This window comes from Microtus oregoni, unplaced genomic scaffold (assembly GCF_018167655.1).
Source record: "Microtus oregoni isolate MIOR12 unplaced genomic scaffold, Mior012 000035F_ref0000213, whole genome shotgun sequence".
In the NCBI taxonomy this organism is placed as follows: domain Eukaryota; kingdom Metazoa; phylum Chordata; class Mammalia; order Rodentia; family Cricetidae; genus Microtus; species Microtus oregoni.
The window spans coordinates 5,234,113-5,252,827 of record NW_024543094.1 but is presented as its reverse complement, the minus strand read 5'-3'; the positions used below and the strand labels follow the sequence as shown (position 1 = coordinate 5,252,827).

The window sequence follows — 18,715 nt, the reverse complement described above, 5'->3', positions numbered from 1 at the left end:
AAATCCCTGAACTCTAGGACAGCAGGAGAGATGTGTGAAGTGGGCTAGAGCCTGTGAGCGAGACTTGTCCTCCGGCCCTGGTGACCAGATGATGCAGTTTATGAGAAGCCAGAGCATCTAAGCCTCCGGGATTGCCATTTTGGTTCTAGGGTGCACCCAGGGGAGCCCTGAGATAGCACATGGGAACATTGTCTGGGAACACTATCTGGCTGAGACAGGGGTCCTGCTACCACATAGGCAGAACCCACTTTTTCACACCCATAGCTTTCAACAGACGTCGAAGAACTGTTTAAAAATCACAGACAGTGAGCACCATGTCAGGCTCATCCAATAACAGGCATGCTTACAGAAAAGCTGTCAGGAGTCCACAGTCCTTGAGGGCCAGAAATGTTTATTGTTAACACTCTGTGGGGAGCCCGTGGCTTACTGTTGGCTATAGCGAGCACTGGCTGAGTCAGGGAAGGCACTCTCACCTTCCTCCTGAGGTAGTGAGTTTTCAGTTAAACTGGGCTGAAGAAAACTACAAAGTGGCTACCTACACGGCCGAGGCGGCCGACTAGTGTTGGCGAGTGCATCTTGACAGCTTCTGTTTGTTCCTGGAGTGCGTACAGTAGTGCTGTCGGTGAAGAAGCACCAGGCTATGGGCAGGGTTCAGGAGAGACTGCTGCTGTGGAGCCTGTTACTACAGACCACCGTCCCCTGCTTCCCTAGACTTTCAACACTGGAGTGGCAGTTACAGGCGTCACAATCACTGGGACCTTCAATGACCTTCAGACGGAAGGATCTTTAAACTGTTAGACCACGTATTCTATACGTTCTAAAGTGAATTATGCATGAAAATCTGTGCAAACTACAACATTGCAATAACAATCAAGGAAAAAACCTAGTATACTTTAGCATTAGTATTTAAGTTATACAAAATACATCTTTATAAAAGACCAGAATCTCTTTTAAAAGTTTAAATTATACCCACTGAAATAGCCAGGCTCTCTGCTAGTACTAAAGTTAAGAGTTTATCACTCTGAATTATTGCTTAGTCCTACCTAGCCTTGAGAAAGCTATTGCAAAAAAAAAAAAAAACTGGAGTCTGTTTCATAAGGAAAAGTGCCCTAAAAACTCAGCTGTCATCCAGTCTGGCTGAAGGTTTCCAACAGAGGACTCTTGCACAGGACTGTCAGCTGGTACTACCCTTGGCTGGCTTTGTCTGGATCCAAAGTGGAGTCTTGCTGCAGAGTTCCTGCTTGGGCCAGGGAGCTGTTACCTTGTTGTCCCCAATCATAGTAGTCTGGAGCAAAACTTTAAACAAACAAACAAAACCAGTTCAGGGGCTTGACATTAGCAACAGACCCGAGTTCTTCACCAGTGTCTTGAAGCCCATTTTCCAACCAACAGCTACACACAGCTCTGGTGGCCTGTGTTCAAGTCTACTGGACTCTGCAGTGCTCAGAACTCAAAACTACTAGAACCTAAAACTAGCCACTGTAGAGAACATAGTTTTAGCAAAAAAAAAAAATTGTGCCTGAACCCTATGGTGGCATTATAGTGAACTACCCGTACATTCTGGACAGACAACTTCTAAATCTCAAGTTCTTCATCTGTGGGACAGGAGTGACATTAGTAACTTCTTGTTGGGCTGTTGTCAGGGTTGAGTGGACACTTCTCAAAAGCAATATCTAAGATCTCATTAGAACTCAGAGGAAAATGAAAACAGTATTCTATCATGGAATACAGTCTTTTCTTTCTCTGTGTACAGGGTGAGTACTCTCTACTCTGCTCTTGTTTCTTGTTAACTTCTGGCAAGAAAAGGTTAGGGATGCTCCAGCAGGGTAGCTAGGTAAGAGAACAATAATTTTAGGCAGAAGTGGAGCCCGAACTCTGGGAGGGTAATCTTTGCACACTGGCTTGCTTCCAGGGACTGTACTCTACACATGGCTGCTCTGTGCTTTTCCTTAACTGCTACCTTGCTTTTAATTTTTATATGATCATGGATCTCTCCTCCCTACCCAAGGAGACAGGAATGTGTTCTGTTTCAGCTTTGTATCCCAAACCAAGGTCCTCTCAGAGCTCTCTTCTCATTCCCAAGGACTTTCTCTGTTATACAGAGAGCAAAGCAAGCACCGCGTTCTGAGCACTGGGCAGATAGCGCACAAGGTAAGGAGGAACCGAAGCCATGAGGGCTGCTCCTGGCCCTGGCGGGCGGGTGCTTCCCATCCTCCCCTTTCCTAGCTGTTATCCAGACTGGAACTAGTTGAAGGCAGCCAGGTACAGCTTGTTTACTGCCCTGAGCACACACACCACTGTGAATGCTAATACGTGTAAGCGCCCACCCCAGAACAGACTGAGCCCAGTCTGCTAGTGAGTTTTTAAGAAAGGGAGGCAGTTCCCATGTGCTCTGACACTGAGTGTGCTCCAGGGCCAGCCACACTGCTTACCCAGCAAAGGGACTCCCTCAGACAGGTCTTGAATCATGAGAACTCAACTATACTGACCTCATAGGGTTGTAGCAAACACTAAATGAAGCGATATTTGTGAATATCTTACTAAATTACTGTTTAAGAATGGCAAATTTCAAAATTTTGGTTCTTAAAATATATTCACTCTAGTGATTATTGTTCATGTATTCTCTGGCTCTAGAAGAGGATCAGAGATGTCTGCCTGGATGTCCCAGTTCACATTCCACACTGAGTGATTCGAGCAGCAAATACCCTGGCGCTTTCTGGGGAGGCTCGGAGGAGTCATAAGTAAAGGTTGATTTCTTTACAATTAGCACAGCTATCAAGCATTCCATGGAATACTGAGTAGGAAGAATGCTGGGGAGGGGATCTTCTAAAGACCATTGGTTTTCTCTCACCCCTGGCTACGTCCCATGCAGGGCAGTTCTGTCAGGGGTAGTCTCTCTCCACCAGAAGCAGGCTCTTACCTTCCCTGAAGTCCCTGAGGAGCAATGTTCCAGGCAAGATCATCATCACTGTCGTATCTTCGGGGGTTGTCAAAGAAGTAAGACCTGGGGCTGAATCCATGGCTAGGGACCATCCCAGGGCTGGTCTGGAAGAAGATGTTAGCATTTAGCATCCACAACTGCCTGCTAGCATGAGGAAGGAGTGCTGCCATTGGCTAGAGTGTTTAATGTGCCTGTTTTCTCTTTTTCTTCTTGTCTAAACAGGGTCTCATGAATCCCAGGCTTGCCTCAACCTCAGTAGCCAAAGATGACCTTCAATTGCTGATTTTCCTCCCTTTACCTCTCAGGTGCTTGGGATTGAACCTAAGGTGGTTCTCTGCATGCTAGGCAAACATTCTACCAATTGAGCTACCATCCCCAGTCCCCAAAATACATCATGGAGGAGGGAGGGGCTGCTTTCTTTAAGGATCTATAGGCAGTTTGTAAAAAAAGGACCAGAAAGCAGGAAGAGGACAGACTAGTTGGTGAGACAAAGGAGATCAGGAGGAGTGAGGGTAACAGGGAGAGAAGAGGGGCAAAAACATAAGCCTGTATAAACCTCACAATGGCGTTCTTAGTTCCAATGGTGGATTACTGTTCATATGAATTACATATCCTCCACAGATACATCCAAATAGCCAGGCATGGCCATTCACACTCACAGTCCCAGCACTTGGGAGGCTGGGGCAAGAGGTTCTGTCTCAAGCTCAAATTCTACAGCAGGATTTTTTGTTGTTGTTGTTGTTGCCTGTATTCTACAGCAGACTTTTTATCTCAAAACGACAAGAAGTTCCCCAAACTAAAGCAGATAGTCCATGTGGAGACCTGTATAAGCACATGGGCATTGCTGGAGTCCATCCTGGCAGGGAAGGCAGAGCCAGACTGGACTCCATCCCCCCCTTACCTTACTCTGTTTCCTGTGCCTGGCTCAGCAGGGACCACCCAAAGGTATGGACCAGGAGCTGTGTCATGTCTACATGCATCATTCTGTGACGCAATCACTCACACTGCCGCCCCTCCCCCGAGTGTATGACCCAGGAAGACAAAGCTGTACCCCAGCTTGTATGGTGCGGCAAGGCTTCCAGGGGATTCTGAATTTGACTTGGTTTTCTCTTCTAGAGGGTTGGCTCAGCAGATGTGGCCAAACACAAGTGGGTGGCTCTAGCAAGGCCACTGAAGCCACTGCCTTGCTCTCCCACTCCCTGATGAGCTGCTATCACTCTGGGAGAAAGTGAGTCTCCAGTCTTTCAGACAAAGTAGCATGTAGCTCAGGCTGGCCTTGAACTAACTACGTAGCCAAATATGACTGAAACTCTGATCCTCATGCTTCTGTCTCCCCAGTGCTAGGATTACATGCCTGGATTTTGTGGTATTGCGGATGAAACCCAAGGCTTCATGCATGTCAGGCAAGTACTCTACCAACTGCCATACCTCCCTCCGTCTTCTACTAAAAGAGCAGCATTGGGGGGGGGGGGGGGCAGTGAACACTGTGTGGCAGTGGGAATCCTTAGTCTGCTCTTGAAAACCCTTGAGTGTATGATAACCACCTCTGTGATCGCACTCTGCTTAAGGTCCAAGATTCTCACTAGTTCCTGAGCCATGAGATGTACCTTAATTCTCTTAAAGCTAAACCCCCAAACGCATTTTCTTTATTTTATAAAAGAAATGAAAATTAAAGAAGAGCCTACCTCACAATGGTCACTTTTCACTGAAAAACTAGGAGGGAAATTCTACTTGCTGGTTTCAAGAGGATTAGGGGTGCTGGGGTGCCAGCAAACAGAGACTGAGTACTTACAAGGTCCTTCGTGGGGCTTCTGACTCGGAAGAAGTAGACCACCAAGGTGGTGGGTAGGAGCTCCCACACGAAAAGCACCACGCCGAACACTACATAGCCGGCATCACCCAGCTGGCTCTTCAGGTCTGCCTGTTCCAGAGTGGGGAAAATGAAGTCAGGAGACCTCAGGCAACCAGTGGTGGAAGACACAGAGCAGAGATCACCCCTAGGCACAGTGATAGGCCCCTCCTAAAGCCCACACTTTGAAACCTGGTCTCAGTGATGGGTCAGGCCCCGGCTAGAGGACATGGAGGCCATTTAGATGGCTATTTATGACTGGCCACTCATTTACTCTTGCAGCTCAGGGGATGAACCCAGAGCCCACACCCAGCCCAGACTCCTCCCCTAAAGGAAAGTAGCTTGTCTGCCCAGATTCATCTTCACAATAGCCACGCCCTGTTCCCACAAGAGCTGATCACAGGCAGTTTGTCCAGGAAAAGTCCCCTGAGCAAGGAAGTGCCCAAGGGGAGGGCCATGAGGGCTTCATGGAGGGAAGGTCCCAGAGTAGAGATGAACTGGATATGGCAGCTTCCCGGCCCATTACTGGGAAGAGAACACTGAGCCACAGCCTGGTCCTCAAGCCTTCTCCAGCACATCATGCTAAAGGCTGCCTCACTCCTCCCTAGGGAGACGGCACTCATGTCTCCTACATCTCCTTGACAACCGCAGCTCAGCCCAGTGCTGTGGCCCATTCCCCAAGGAGGTGCAGGTGCTTGAAACCACCAAAACCATCGCACCCAAACGTAGAGGTTTTAGGCTCTTGGCTGAAAGAAAAACAGAAGTAACTTAAAACCAAATCTGTTGCTTGATGAAGCTTCAGTTTGGGAAGAGGAAAAGGTCAAGTGGGCAGTAGTGATGGTTTGAATGGTGTGCACCAGTGCTACTGTCTGCTCTTGAAAACCCTTACGTGTATGATGAACACCTCTGGAATCAACCACTGTTTAAGGTCTAGGATTCTCATGTCTGGTTTTCCTTAAACGGCATGTGGACCTGAGCATCCTTGCCCAGCTTTCTCCCTGCTGCACCTGTGGGACAGGTTACAGCCGTGGTTTCATCTTTTACAGGGATAGAATGTGTATAGCCATTGTGGGTTTAGCTCACTGAGGTCATTTTTTATCTCACCGTCTTAAATCAGCTCCAGCTGTGAGCACTGCTGACATCTTATACCTGGACTTACACACTTTTGGGTATCTGCTGCTTTTCCAGATAACCCTAAGAAGTATTGCAAAGCAATCCAACGGAGTCCTACTAGAGGGGTTCATTTCTCTACCACAGAGGTTCATCTGTGTCTGCACATCAGTGGGCCATCAACTCCCACAGGGCAGGACTGGACAATAGCAGAAACGGGGAGTCTGGCTTTCCAGCAGACAGCACTCACTGTATCCTACTAATCGGGTCCCCACTGAAGCAATACCTTGCCCACCAATCTGGTCTCCACTGACCTGGTCCCCACTGAGGCAGCACCTTGTCACGCCCCCACTGACCTGGTCTGATACATTATACCAGTCATAATCAAAGGAGTGGACATTCTTGATCTGCGAAAACGACAAGATGAACAGATTGTAGCAGGCCCGAGAGGTGTAGAGCAAGATGACGGTGACACCGACAGCAGTCACCTGACACACCGATGAGCCCTGGAAGACAAAGCCAACAGGAGTGGGCCACTGACCCCATCCCTGGTGTCACCCAGTGGGCCTTGATAATTGAGAGCCTTGCAAGGCAGCCAGAGCTGCCAGGGCATCCCACTCCTGACCCTGCTGCCTCTGCACCCTTCATCTAAAACATGGGACTGGGACGATGCCACTAAGAGGGTCAACTGCAGGCCTCTTTCCGTGTGTGTCTCGTAGTGTCTTCCTGGGTCACACTCTCCCCTGTGCTAGAGAAAGGGACCCACTGTACCTGGAGCTTGCTGGTCCTCCTGCCCCCTCTGCTGAGCACTGTGATTACGAGCGCATGATGCTGCACTCCACATTTAATGTGGTTTCTGGGGGAGTCGGAGCCAGGTCCTTCACTGGCATCACCTAGCCCCCAAGGCCTTGATCTTAAGAGCCAGAAAGTCACAAAGCTCATGGGATCCCTTAAGTCCCACGGTTCAGTGACAAGATCCTGGCTGACTGCCTGGCACAGCCCGCAAGCCCCGGTCAGGATACACATGGCCTTGTTCAAGGTCTAGAACCTTCAAGGCTAGGAGCACAGGAGTCCTGCTCGGCCTCTGGGATGGGGTCATGGGTTGTCTGTGACTTATTCCTCTTTATGAAGCTTTAACTGAGGCAGAACCTGATAAAGGACCACAGGAAAGCAGAACTGACTGCGTCCTGCACTGAAGAATCATCTGTCACAGGGGTCAGCTAATATCTGACATCCACTGTTTAAGCCTCCCTTTTAAAAACTGAGCTTTTTTTTTCAAAATTTTATGCACAACTCATGTATTAGAAGTAAGATAATGAACTTGATGGCAAAAAATAAATGTAAAATGGCCCAGCTAATGGAGGATTTTCATGAGTCCAGCTGAATCACGGGGTGCCCTGTGAGGGCTAGAGGTAGGGATCTTCATCTACTGACCCCTCCCTAAAGACAACCCTTGTAGTTTTCAGGCCAAAGGCACACGGAGACCCTGAGAGTTCCAGAGGAAGGCGACAGCAGGTCTGTCACAGGGTAGCTAAAACACAGACGCTGGAGAAATCCCAGGCTCCTCACAACTGACAGGGCCAGACCAGAGGAGTGATCAGGGTGAGGATGGAGGTGAGGGGCCAGTCCCCCTGGCTGTCCCAGAGCAAGCGCTGGGAACATTCCACCGGCAAGGAAATCTGAGTCACCATGGAGGCCATGAACCCTGGCCCTCATTTGCTGACCTGGGACAAGCTTCCTGACCTCTCTGGGCGTGTCTCTGTTTCCTTATCCATTAAGTGGGATTTAACACTCCCACTAAAAATGCTTGTCAAGTCAGGCCTGGAGGTGTAAGCCCATAATCCCAGCTATAGTGATGGTGGCTGAGGCAGGGTTATCACCAGTTAAGTCCAGCCTGGGTGACAGTGAGTTCAAGGCCTGCTGAGGCAACTCAGCGAGACCCTGTCTTATGATTTTTGTTTTGTTTTTTTTCTTTGTTTTTTAAAGGCTGGGGACAGAGCTGAGTGGTATAGATTTTGCCTGATATACACTATGCCCTGAGTTTGAGCCCATTACCCCATCCCCAAAAGGGTGTTTATCAAGGGACCAAGGACAGTCAACACTAGACACATGCATGCTATTAGTGTTGTTGGTATAGCTATACTACTAGACATTAAGATGTGGGTTCAGCCATGCCTAATGGTACATTCTGCTAGTCCTAACTACTCAGAGGCCTAAGGGGCAGGACCACAAGTTTGAGGCTAGCCTTTGCTGAGTTCAAAGCCAGCCTGGGAAACATCAAAAACCTTGTCTCCAAATAAGAATTTTTCATATGTGCAGGGCTGTAACTCAGTGGGAGATGCTGCCTAACATGCACAGGCCCTGGATTTGATCTCCAGCACCACAAAAATGAGTTAACGGTTCAACAGATATAGCTCTAAACCAGACTGAGCTTTCCCAACAACTTTACACACTTAACGTATGCTAAGCCACCCGGAAATAAAAGTTCACACAAAGTTCGGTGAGCCACAGGGCGAGCAAGATCTGTTGTGCCCTAGGTGCAAGCCAGGAAGCCGTTTTCAGAATAAGGAACTTGCCACATTCCCACCTTACCTTTGACTCCAGGTAGATGTTGGCTAGGGACATCTTGGAGATTTTGTAGAGGCAGATGGAGAGAGAGACGGCACACAGCACAAAGAGTGTATCATTGATGGCCACTCTCACAGAGACGATAACTTTCCTTTCCCAGGTTCCCGTCTTCACCAGCACAGCGCAGGTCAGATTCACCAGCAGGAACACAAGGCTGATGAAGAGCGAGGCCAGGTAGAGGGGTAACCTGGGGATAACGAGACACCAGGATGTTACTTGAGTGCTACATTCTGGGTCGCAGAACCGATCCCTCGCAAATGCTAAGGGACAGCTGGATGTAGTTAACACATCATTTGCATATGTGTTGTATGCCTCCCCACAATCACCAGCTGCAGAGAGCTCCCATCAGTAAAAACCTGCCACCTGGGCTGCAGACACAGCTCAGCAATTCTTCCTTCCAGAGGACCTGGGTTCAATTCCCAGCACCCACATGACAGCTTACAACTGTCTGTAACTCCAGCCCAAGGGTCAACTTCTGGTCTGTACTGGAACCAGGCCCACACGAGGTGTACACAGATACACTCAGACAAAACACTCATGCATAAAATGAATACAGGTTTAAAATAACCAAACGAAACAAAAAAACCCTGCCGCAGCTGAGGCTGGGAACTTAGCTAAGTGGCAAAACCGTTGCCTAGCATAGAGACCTGGATTTGGGCTCTAACAATGCAAGGAAACCACAACACAAACCTGCCACGGCAACTAATAAATGCTAAATGGATTATTCTTATCAAACTGCAGAGCCAAGCCGCAGATGGTTCATTTCCCCGCCAGTTCCCGCTTACAGTTTCTCAGAGCTACACACGTGTAAGAGACCACCACAGGTGACGCAGACTGCTCTGCCTCACTGGCGCTCGGGGTCTCGCCTCAGGCTCCTCTCACACTCCCATTATAGCTCTTCCCTCAGACCCACGTGGTAGAAATGCAAAAAAGAGGGAAATCGTGTGGCTCAAAAACGGACTGGCGTTGAGGGCTTCGCTCAGCCCTAGTTCACATCCCCAGAACATTCACAAAAAGGGCATGGCCATACACACCTGCAGCCCAGTGACTGGAGGTGGCTAGGGTGACAGATGGGAACTGTCTGGCCTAGTTCCAGATTCAGTGGGAGACGACCTCAAGAGAATAAGGACTGCGATAGAGCTGGACGCACAACATCAATGTCCTCCTCTGGCCTCTGAGTGCATTAGTGGACACATATGCATGCCTGTACCCCGCCCCCTGCACACATGCATACACACACACACACTAGACTGGTGCAAGTGACCTATGCTTCTAGTCTCAACACCAGTTAGAAGCTGTGATCCCACAAAGCCTTTTGCTCTTTGGCTTCCAGAACAGCCTGTAGCTCAGCCCAGTAGCTGCTACAGAGACCTCTGGTTGCCTCTGACCCTCATGCACCCTCCATTTTCTTAGCTTTCCTGGGTCCCTCACACTTAAATTCCACAGGTTTCTCATGACTGACAACCAGAGAGATTTAAGAACCAAGTCATGCCTGCCCCCACCTACTCAAGGTTCAGAGCCTGAGGCCTGACTGTGCTCACACCACCGCAGGCAGGGTTTTCTGCCGCTGTTCTGTATGTTCTGAGATGGAAGAACATGGCTCAGCCGCTAGTGTGCTCGCCTGGCACATATGAGGCCCTGGGTTAGATTCCCAGTGCTGAGTTAGCCGGGAGTGCTGGTGTACGCCTGTCATCACGGCACATTGTGGAACCAGAAAAGGATCAGCGGTTCACAGCCATCTTCAGTGACATTCTAATGAACTGGAGGTGAGCCTTAAATACATGAAACCTCGCCTCAGAAGGAAGGGCTCAGGCCCAAAACCCTGCATGAGATACCTGAACCTGGTTCCCTCTGGTTCCCAAATTACAATATCCTCTTGCTGGAGAGAATTTGGCATGAACAAAGAGTATCTTTCCAGGGGACCGTGGATGCCTCCCTGCACAGCCTTGTACCCAGAGCCACATGCACTCCTGGCTCATCTGATGAAAAGGGGAAGCCAGCTCTAACGACAAGGAGCTCAGAGTGTGTGTGTACCCTGGAAGGAGGAACATGTGGCCCAGAGAAATGAGATCCTGACATACCAGAAGGAGTATGTGATTGGGGTTGGACATAGGCACAAGGGGGACTGAAACTCCATCCCAGACTCCCACCCCTACCCCACAAAACAGAAGAGGTCAGACTGCCCTGTCTGGAAGACGCAGAACCTCAACGGCTCACATCACTGCAGGTCCTGGGAGGTGGAGGAGCTGCAAGCGAAGGCAGCATCGTTTTATTTCTTCCCACGTTGAGCATCACTAATCCAGAGACCACAAAAGCTAAGCAGGGTCAGCCTGATTAGCACCATAACGGGAGATGACGGTGCAGAGCACAGACAAGCTGGGCTGTTACCATAAAACAGCGTTCTACTTGTTACAAACCGAGTATCCCTCATGCAAAATGCTTGTGACTAGGCAAAGCCCTGGTTTAATCCCAAGTATGATTAATTAATTATAAAAATTAAGTTGTTTTAAAAGCTGGGAATATAAATTAGAGTGAGGTATCTCAGGAACAGACCCCAAGTGTAAACAACAAAACAAAACAATTATGTTTCATCAGCACATTCAGGTGCTCTGGTGTCGAGGGTATTTGTAATTTTGAGATTAAGGATACTCTACCTCCTGGCCCCAATGCCCCAGCATCTAGTGGATAAAGCTCCTGCTCAACGGTGTGAAGGAAACACACAGAGAACGACCCAGCAGCAGTGACAGAATCAGAGCAGACAAACTGCAGGCAGGCAGTGTTGGGCACAGACTCCCAATCCACACACAGTTTTCTGAACTTGTTTCCCCAGATACAGATTGGGGATAAAAAAAAATAATAATAATAACTCTTGGGGCTGGAGAGATGGCTCAGAGGTTAAGAGCACTGACTGCTCTTCCAGAGGTTCCGAGTTCAATTCCCAGCAACCACATGGTGGCTTACAGCCATCTATAATGAGACCTGGCGCCCCCTTCTGGCTTGCAGGTACACATGGAAGGAATGCTATACACATAATATAAATAAATAAAATATTTTTTAAAAAAATAACTCTTCTTATGGCCAAAAAGATGGCTCTGTGGTTATGAGAGTGTATGCTCATCCAGAGGACCTGGGTTCAATCCCCAGCACCCACAGCAAGCAGCTTACAGCACCATATAACTCCAGCTCCAGAGGGAGCCAACACTTCCAGTGTCCTCGGGCATCCCTATATACACAAATACACACACACACTCAAAAGCATTTAAACAGATTGAGCGTTGAATAAATATTGTAGAATCCTCATTACATACACAGTCATCTCTCAGTATCTACAAGAGATTCATTCCAGGACACCAAAGACACCAAAATCCAAGGATGCCTGGACAACCCTTATATAAAAAGACCTGTTTACACAGAACCTTTGCACATTTTCCTGTATAACCTAAATCAAGTCTGTGTCATGCAAGATAACCAACAGACAGCAAATGACTGACAAGAAAATATGTGTATATGTTCAGTACCGATGCAATTTCTTTCTGGAAGGTTTTTTTTACAGGGGAGTGATATTTTTAGTGTGCATGGGGGGGTATATAATGTATGTATGTGGGTACATGTGCCACAGCACACAGGTGGAAATCAGGGGACAATTTATGGTAGCTGGTTCTCTTTACATTCTCTACATGTGGGTTCTGGGGATAGAACTTGGGTCCCCTGGATGAGCAGTACACTCTCAGAACCACAGAGCCATGACATCAGCCTATTTCTGAGTATTTCTGATCCACTGATGTTGACTCCACAGATGTGGAAGGCCAACTGTATGGAAGTGAAATCTGTGTACATTTTGTGGTGACATAAGGATTCAATACTTTTCCAGTGTTTTGTGCCCATGGTGGGGGAGTGCTTTGGGGCAAGCCCAAAGATTGCAATGTGCCCCAGCCCTCTCTGAGGCCTTTTTTAAAAACTATGTCCCCATAGCCAAATTTGATCATTATTGCTCGTCTTTGATGAAATGGGTCTCGTGAGCCCAGATTAGCTCAAAATTCACAGCACAGGAGGCCACGAGCACAGGATCATGCCTCAGTAGCCCAAGGGCTGAGATTACAAGTGTGTACCATTACACCTGACCTAAATCTGACCATTCTAAGCTTTGGAGAATGACCAGTTTCTCTGACAATGCAGGGAAGGACACGGACCATCAGGAAGAACATATGTGATCACCTTTTCCCTTAAACTGAGCGTGTCACTAGAGGAGTCCCTCAGACCACAGCCTTCTCCCGGGCTTCTAGAATAAATCAGAACAGTCTGAAACTTGGTATCTAGCTGAGATGACTTTGGACTTCTAATCTTTCTGCTTCCTCCTCCAGAGTCCAGAGATCATAGGTGTGCACCACATCTGGTTTTTTACAGTACTGGGAGTTGAACTCAAGACTTCATGCATGCTGGGTGAGCAGTTGACCGAAAGCTATGTTGTATTAAATAGTGTTTGAAGCAAGCATGATAGTACAATCTGCAAAGCCAGCAGGAAGAAGGCTGAGGAAGAAGGACAGAGAGTGCAATACAAACCTGGTGTGTATGTGTGTGTGTGTGTGCGTGTGTGTGTGTGTGTACACACTGTTCCACAGGACTCCAGCCTGGTGTGTGTGTGTATGTGTGTATGTGTGTGTGTGTGTGTGTGTGTGTACACTGTTCCACAGGACTCCAGCAAACCCAGCAATGTGCCAGCTCTCATGAACAAGGAGAGCACTCCATTAGGCAAACAGGACCACTGCAGGGCTGTCTGGTGTTTACAGAGGGTAAGTGTACCCACTCTGTACACTTTGACCTTTTGTCTGAGAAGCAACGTTCTGAGGTACTTACCGATACTTGAGTAATTCTGGAGAATATTTTGACTTGGCTTTGAAAATCACCTGCAATGACAGAAAAACATGGAAGATTGGGGCATTAAAGTGTTTAGCAACAAGATGTCACCATCACTTAAAGTCCCTTTCCTTTACAGCCAGGTACCAGGCACTTTCCCTGACACTGAGAAGCAGTTCTCAAAAGGCTGAGGTGAAGAGGGCACCAGGTTCCAGGACTGCCCAGGCTACAAAGTGAGTTTAAGGTCAGCTTCAGCAGCTCAGTGAAACCTTGTCTTGAAATGTAAAGTAAGGACCGAGGATGCATACTAATGAATACCTGAGCTCAGTCAAGGGCTTGCCTAACATGAACAAGGTCTTGGGCTCAGTTCCCAGGACTGCAGAAAACCAAACCAAAACAAAATAAGTCAAAACAAAAAAAAGGGGGGGGGGACTTCGTTAAAGTAGCCAATGAAGAAAAGACAGAAAAGACTTTTAAGGGGTGTTTTTAAAGCAGGCACGGTGGTATTTGACCACCATCCCCAAACTCAGGAAATTCAAAAATTTAGAGCCAGCCAAGGCAAGACTCTTGTCACATACAAAAAAGGTGCTTTATCTTATCTTAAAAATACATCACTTTGTTTAATGTTGTGCTACAGTCAGGCTCGTTCAACGTCTGTAGCTTTCTTTAACTCACTATCTACAAGTCCCTAACGCTCAGTGGCTTTACCGTGAGACTAACCATCCCTACCCATGGTGCCCCTGGGAGCTACACTGCCAGCCTGGACACATGTGAGTGGTCCTATCCCATGCATGATGCTGTCAGCAAAGAGAAGGCCAAGACCAGCCCTGCCTTCGATGGCTTACAGTCCCACCAAAGAAAATGTGTCCAGATATGCAGACCTACTAAAAGAGTCTCTAACTGCAGCTGGCGGGAGCACAGACTTACAAGCTGCGGACTCAGTCTCAGACTGGGCCACCATCATCTCTGCCCTCAGCAGTGCCGCAGGTGTGGCCTCGGTCACACGAAGACATGGGAAAGACTATGAATGGAGGCCCAGGGCTCCTGTGGGATCCCAGCTCACTCCCCGCCTTGGCCGATGCTGTGTCTGCTTTCTCTGGAATGTGCAGAATGGTGTCCTCACTCAAGAGACACAAAATAGTCCCCACAATCCCTTGGTCAAAACAGCCCCACCAACTATGTACCTTACAAATAAGGAAATGCTTTTTTTGCTTCTAGAAGTCCCTGGCCCTGCAGCTCTGCCTGCCCACTTTCAGTGAAGGACACAATGAATGAACTCGGAGGAGACCCAACGACCCTAGCCAAGACCCATGAAAATCCTTTCCCAGCCCCACACAAAGGGCAGGGTTCCCATTTCCAGCACACACATCTTGGAAACATTCACCTGCTTCAGCACGGCAACCCATGTGTGAGGATTAGCTCTGAGGCAAAACCTTTACACTGTTCCAACAAAACGGGTAATCAATAATAAACAGTATTGGAAACTGAGAATATGGTCATGTGAGCAAATACATGCAGAAACATTAGAAAACATACTTATCTTCTTAAATCATTTGTGTATGCATGAATATGGGCACAGATGTGCCGTGCACGCAGGTGGAGGTCAAAGAGCATCTTTGAGTCTGTCACGGGGGTCCCAGGGATCAAACCCAGACCATCAGTCTTGGCAGCAGGTATCTTTACCCACTGACCTGTCTTGGGGCCCCAGAAAATACCTGTTCCCTACAGGAGTTCTCAGATACTTTAAAAAAAAAACTGTTATAATGTCAGTCTCTAAGAGAAACATGCTGTACGTCAGTTTTCCAAACTGATTTCTTCACTCAGTCTTCCTAATGGCTGCTCAGAGAACAGATGCTGAGGAACACTGCCCTGTGGTAGAGATGGCGTGTTCATGGCAGCCTGAGAATCAGTAACAACACCAACGAGAATGGCAACAACAATTAGGAAGAGCAGCCAGGCAGTGGTGGTGCACGCCTTTAATCCCAGCACTCGGGAGGCAGAGGCAGGTGGATCTCTGAGTTGGAGGCCAGCCTGGTCTACAAGAGCTAGTTCCAGGACAGGATCTAAAACTACAGCAAAATCCTGTCTCGAAAAACCAAAAAAATAAAAATAAAAAATAGTATTAATTAGGAAGAGCACATTTAAAATGTATCCAAGTTTTAGCCCCTGGACATGAATCCAAGGAATACACTAAATAGGAAAGTCACTCCTCTCACCTGCTGCTATCAAAGATGACGCTAAGCTACCAACCCTAACTCACCACTAAGGTCTCCTCCCTGCCTGAAGGGAAGAAGTCATCCCAGATGATAGAAGGACACCACCGTGATCCTCCCAAGCCAACAAATCAAAATCAAAACAAAAGCCCCACCCACTTTGCAAGTGTGGCTACGGCATCTCCTCTGAATGCAGCCAGGCTCCTCAGACTGTGCTCAGAACTCTTCCCTAGTCCTAAAACTTAAGTTCCCTAAAGTTTACAGAAATGACTGATGACTGAAACTGAGATATTAGTGACATGAGAACGGATATTTGATAGATAGCATACTGATATATCAATGCAAATATAAAGATTTTGAACATAATTTTGTCCTCATTAATTAAGACATACACTCTGCGCTAAGTTGTAAAGCGGTAATAATTCCAGGCTGTCCTGTGCACCCATTCTGTCTGCAGGCCTTCATTAAAGATTGATGGAAACCAGCCTCACATGAAGTCTTGGTCCTTGGAGCCTCTTATCCCACTACCCATCTCTGTGAGCCTGCACTGACTCCAGGAGCTCAGCTGGGAATACAAGAAGCTCCTTGGTGGAGAGGCAAAGATGAATCACTCCTGCAGTTTACAGAGCTGTTGACAGCACATATATCCTGATGGATACAAAGTCAGAGCCACAAAAGGTGCAGGAAGGAGACCCCACCACCTGACTGCTTAAGGGGTGAACTCAACAAGAGATTAAGGAAACAATTCTAATGGGCCCCTCAAAGGACTGCCAGAGTAGGCAGCAGGCACTTGGCTGACCTCTGAAGAACTGTGGAAAGGAAGCTGGTTCCTGACCTGAAGACAAACAGGCATACACTAAACAAACACCAGCGAAGAAAGAAGAGGGAAGAGAAGATGGAGGGTGTAGGAAAGGGTGAGAGGAAGAAAGACATTGAATCAGGCATGAGGATGGGTAATGAGGTGTGGAGGGATGTGAGACCCAGGAAGGTCTGAGGGGAAGTGAGGAGACAGGAGGTGCAAGGGTCTGAGGACAAGCAGGGAAGTGTGAGGTGGGGAAGTCTGAAGGGAAGCAGGCGGGCTGACAGGGTGGGCTGACAGGGAGTGTGAGGAGATCTGAGAGGTGCGGGGAGGTGAAAGACCAAGGGAGGTGTCAGATAAAAGAGGGGATGATCAAAGGCAGGGGTAGGGAGGTGTGAAGAGATGGGGTACAGAGGGGTCTGAGGAGGGGAGGGAAGGGTGGAGAGGTGGGGTACAGGACAGTCTGAGGAGGTGAGGGAGGGGTGGAGAGGTGGGGTAGAGGAAAGTCTGAGGAGGTGAGGGAGGGGTGGAGAGGTGGGGTAGAGGAAAGTCTGAGGAGGTGAGGGAGGGGTGGAGAGGTAGGGTACAGGACGGTCTGAGGAGGTGAGAGAGGGATGAGGTTGTAGGGAGGTGTGGGGCAGCATCAAGATGCCAGTGTACAAAAGTGAAGGAGATGAGAAAAGGTAAAATGTGAGGAGAGATGAAGAAAGGAAGGGAGGTGAGGAGAGAGAAGGGGGGGAGTATGGGGAGGGTGAAGTTGAGATGTGGGGAGTGTGAGCAGACATGGAAGGCGTGAGGAGCTAAAAGATATGAGGATAGAGAAGGGGGGCGCTTGGATTTGTGGGTTCGTGGGATTTGACAGGATGTAGATAGGCAGAAGGTAGAATTACAGGGAGGTGTGGGGTAGATGGGAACTGGGAGGACACAGAGGAGCAGAGGTGGAAGTGTGAGCCTGGGAGCCTCCTGGAGTCCTGGCACAGCAGGAAGGCTGGATCAGGGGCTGTGAGACACCAGCCTGGCCCTGGCCTGGGAGGTTAAAACCATAGAAGGGTTCCAAGGAGAACTGCTCTCGGCAGAAGCAAAGATGGGCAAATCAGAGCCATGCTGTAGATGGATGGCTGTCTGGGCAGTTAGGTGGGGAGAAAGGGACTTCCTTTTGGGGTGACAGGTGATTGTAGTGATAGCTGTACCACTCTGAATGCAGTGCCCTTTTAAGTAGGGGAATTGCGGGCTGTGAATTATCCCCTAGTTAAGCTGTTGTTTTGTTTTGCAAAGAGCTAAGAGGAACAGAGAGGAGTCAGACCGGCCTATTCAACAGTCAAGGTCAGTCTGGGGAACTGTGGGACTAGGAGGGTTGTCATGTGTGCGGAGAGGTGAGGCACTGTGACTGTGGCCACCGGGTCTGGCAGCTGGGGAAGGCTGGAGAAGGAAGTGCGTACCCAGAACCCCAGGCAGAGGGAAGTGGGAGCCCTGAGTCAAATCTGGACATAAGCACTCTTTAAAAATGGATTCAGGTGACATGTCAGGCAGAGGTTATTTGAGGGTGTGAGTTGGCCCTGGTTAAAATTTTAAGACTGAAGATCTGAGCAGGACAGAGGCAGGAGACCCAGCGAAAGGATGGAGTAGCCAGGCCATAGCCTGGGGTGGTCTGAGTAAGGGCGGCCCCCACAAGGAAACAGAGTCCAGCTGGCCATCTCCTGTCACCAAAAAGCTTCCAGTACCAGGACTGGGTTACATCTAATGGAGCTGTTGGCCAAAGGAGCCCCATTGGGATCCCCAAACAACTCAGGCTGTCACCAAGATTATAGTTTGTGATTGATTGCTCTCCACAACTAACAGCAAGGCCCCGTTGCTGAAGACAACACCCACACAACTCACTGAACACATAGATGTCCAGCTGGGACCAGCACAGAGCATTCATTCCCTCCGTTCCAGGGTCTCTGTCATAGTGAAGTCCTCCGCACACATCCAAAGAGAAATGTAAACACCAAGCCAGCCACAAACGCTTTATCATCAATGGTGCACTGTCTGCAAATAGGGTAATGCTGGCACAAAGCTACCACTAATCATACAATCACTCATTTGACCTTAAAGGCCTACTCCATGAGATGGAACCCATACCCTGACACTACCTGAAACTAGACAGCCCAGGGACTAAGGTAAAACCAAAAATCTAGTCTAAAAAAAAAAAAAAAAGAATGTAGTGATAAAACGATTCCTAATGATTCTGCTATACTCAGAGATCAATGCCTTGTTCAGCCATCATCAGAGAAGCTTCCTCCTGCAGCAGATGGGAACAAATACAGAAACTCAAAGCCAGA

General features: G+C 48.4%; 1 protein-coding gene across 1 annotated transcript in view; it reads right to left on the bottom strand.

The window, feature by feature from the left end:
- Positions 1–374: 374 nt before the first annotated feature.
- Positions 375–18,715, bottom strand: part of Gpr137b (G protein-coupled receptor 137B) — a 32,842-nt gene continuing 14,501 nt past the window's right edge. Inside the window, exons 2-7 of the mRNA XM_041630658.1 lie at positions 13,383–13,432; positions 8,493–8,715; positions 6,257–6,406; positions 4,734–4,862; positions 2,921–3,045; positions 375–1,296 (exon numbers count right to left, since the gene is read on the bottom strand). Coding sequence (XP_041486592.1) covers positions 1,185–1,296; positions 2,921–3,045; positions 4,734–4,862; positions 6,257–6,406; positions 8,493–8,715; positions 13,383–13,432 — 789 coding nt within the window. The 3' untranslated portion in view covers positions 375–1,184. The remainder of the gene's footprint in view (positions 1,297–2,920; positions 3,046–4,733; positions 4,863–6,256; positions 6,407–8,492; positions 8,716–13,382; positions 13,433–18,715) is intronic.